Source organism: Mus pahari, chromosome 6 (genome assembly GCF_900095145.1).
Source record: "Mus pahari chromosome 6, PAHARI_EIJ_v1.1, whole genome shotgun sequence".
Classification (NCBI taxonomy): Eukaryota; Metazoa; Chordata; class Mammalia; order Rodentia; family Muridae; genus Mus; species Mus pahari.
The window spans coordinates 40,745,287-40,748,215 of NC_034595.1; the positions used below are offsets into that span (position 1 = coordinate 40,745,287).

General features: G+C 38.0%; 1 protein-coding gene across 1 annotated transcript; it reads left to right on the forward strand.

Annotated features, from left to right (window-relative positions):
- Positions 1–1,609: 1,609 nt before the first annotated feature.
- On the forward strand, positions 1,610–2,182 carry LOC110323427 (interferon alpha-7-like). The gene has a single exon (XM_021200642.1). It carries the CDS (start codon positions 1,610–1,612, stop codon positions 2,180–2,182), a length of 573 nt encoding a protein of 190 aa, XP_021056301.1.
- The last annotated feature ends 747 nt before the right edge of the window (positions 2,183–2,929 follow it).

The window sequence follows — 2,929 nt, forward strand, 5'->3', positions numbered from 1 at the left end:
TCAGGAGATGACATAAATAAGGCAGAGTTTCTGATTCTTTGGTTTATACAGATGGATGCAAAACATTATGACTAGTCGTTCTGGATTATCAACCCTGTGAAATGACACAAAGGGCAAAGAAGGGAAATGAGGGTCTCCAAGCAGACACCATTGTGTGAATACTGGTAGGTTGGGATTGTAAATCAGCCTGAATTTTTTTGGTCCGGTGCTTTGTAGGCCAAAATGTGCAAGACCCTTGTAGATTTCTGAGGGGAAAAGCAAAGTTTTGAATTGCTTGAAAAAGATTTAAAAGTGATAGTTAGAGACACAGGTAGCTACAATATCATGCACAAATAAAACAAATAAAATCAGAACAACATTCCATGCAATGAAAGAGAAAATCATGGAAAAATTTGTATAAATACAGAGAAGAAATCTCAGACTTGAACAACTGATTATGTCAAAGAAGAATGCAGACAGAGGCTCACAGCACATATGAGGCGCCTGTGTCACAAATGAGTGAGTGTGTGAATGTGTGATTGTGTTTGTGTATGTGTGTGCATCTCAGTGTGTGAAAGAAAGAGAGAAATACACACACACACACACACACACACACACACACACACACACACACACACACACACACACACACACACACACACACACACACACACACACACACACACACACACACACACACACACACACACCAAGAGAGAGAGACCATACACATGCTCATCCTGCAGTGTTGTGAATGTTGTGATGAGGCTCCTGTGCATGGACTGGTTCTCTACTGCATCTGTGGGTTCCAGGAAGCAAACTCAGCTCATGAAGTTTGACAGTGAGCATTTCTGGACCCTGCATCCTCCCGATGGCCCTAAAATCATCAGCTAAATAGCTAACATGCATTGATTATTAAATTAAATTTTAAATAAATGAAGACAACTAGAAAAACCCAATTTTAGGACTTAATTTTTTTTTTATTGAGGCAGAGTTGTTTTGTCTAGCCCTGGCTGTCCTGGAACACAGTTTGTATACCAGGCTGGACTGGAACTCAGAATTCTGCCTGCCTCTGCCTCCCAAGTGCTAGGATTAAAGGTGTGCACTACCACTGCCGAGTGGACTCTAAATATTTTAAATTGTACTTTTACTTCAATGTATATTAATTGAGAGACACTTGCAACAATACCTTGCATTATTATTTATACTTTGTAAACAATACAAATAAAACAAAAATTGTTAATTCAATATAGTTAATGTTTAGAGAATATATTACAGGAAATTTTGATTTACAATCAATATGTAAATTACAAAGACAGTTTATTGGTGCAGTTAATGAAAATTCAAATTAGGAAGAAAAGCCTTCAAAACTAGCTTTGGGTGTGGAGCAGTGAAAGAGGAAGCAATAATGAAGATCTCAATGGGTTAGAAAAAATGCCCAAACACAAGTGGAGAATGAGTTAAAGAAAGTGAAAAGACAATTGGAAAGTGATGGAAGGGNATTCAGAAAGTAAAAACTAGTGTTTGCCCTATTTAAGACACATCCACCCAGGATGGTCTTCAGAGAACCTAGAGGAGAAGGATCAGGACCAAACAGCCCAGAAGACCAGAAGCATTGGCAACATTNACCATGGCAAGGCTCTGTGCTTTCCTGATGGTCCTGGTGGTGATGAGCTACTGGTCAACCTGCTCTCTAGGATGTGACCTGCTTCAGAGTCATAACCTCAGGAACAAGAGAGCTTTAATCCTCCTGGCACAAATGAGGAGACTCTCCCCCCTCTCCTGCCTGAAGGACAGGAAAGAGTTTGAATTCCCCCAGGAGAAGGTGGATGCCCAGCAGATCCAGGAAGCTCAAGCCATCCCTGTCCTGAGTGAGCTGACCCAGCAAGTCCTCAACATCTTCACATCAAAGGAGTCATCTGCAGCTTGGAATGCAACCCTCCTAGACTCATTCTGCAATGACATCCACCAGCAGCTCAATGACCTGCAAGGCTGTCTGATGCAGCAGGTTGGGATGCAGGAATCTCTCTGGATCCAGGAAGATTCTCTGATGGCTGTGAGGAAATACTTCCACAGAATCACTGTGTACCTGAGAGAGAAGAAACACAGTGCCTGTGCCTGGGAAGTGGTCAGAGCAGAAGTCTGGAGAGCCCTGTCTTTCTCAGCTAACTTGCTGGCAAGACTGAGTGAGGAGAAGGAGTGAGTCCTGAGACAAAGGGTGGAGCAGACTCTTCTGGACTAGAACACTGCATCTCACTATATAAGCTCCCCTTTTAAAACTCTCATTACTTTCAGTATGAATACAATTAACCTACCTAGATGCTGCAGCAATATTGAGCAATTATTTTCATCATGTGTAACCATTTTTGTATCTGCATCCATATGTCCTTATTTATTTATTTATTTATTTATTTATTTATTTATTTATTTATTCTGCTATTAATATAATTTAAGGTATTTATGTTAAATCTTTTGGTTTTATATTTTTAATTTACCAAATTGTCATTTGCAATTAACTTATTTTGCATTCAAATAAATTTGCATTATAAGACACTTGGGATTTGTCAGTTTTTTATCGCTTTAACATTATCAAATATTTTTATTTGACAAGATAAAAATATTTTATCAAGTAAAATATTTTTAAATATTTATTTAAATATTTTAAAATATTTATTTAATATTTTATTAAAATATCAAATATTTTAATTTTAGAGCACACAGCATAAATATCGTACAAATGAACAGTTTTCAAATACCAGAGAGGATACACACATACACTGCACAGTATTTAGACAAACACTAAATATATTCATCTTCTTCTCTGCATGTAGTGTTCCTTGGAATGTATAGACAGCATGTTGTGCAGTAGAAAACCAGAGAATCTTGCTCCTATTATATTCATTGGTTCACATTGACCAAATAGTCCCTGGATTAATTTAGCATCCGATTT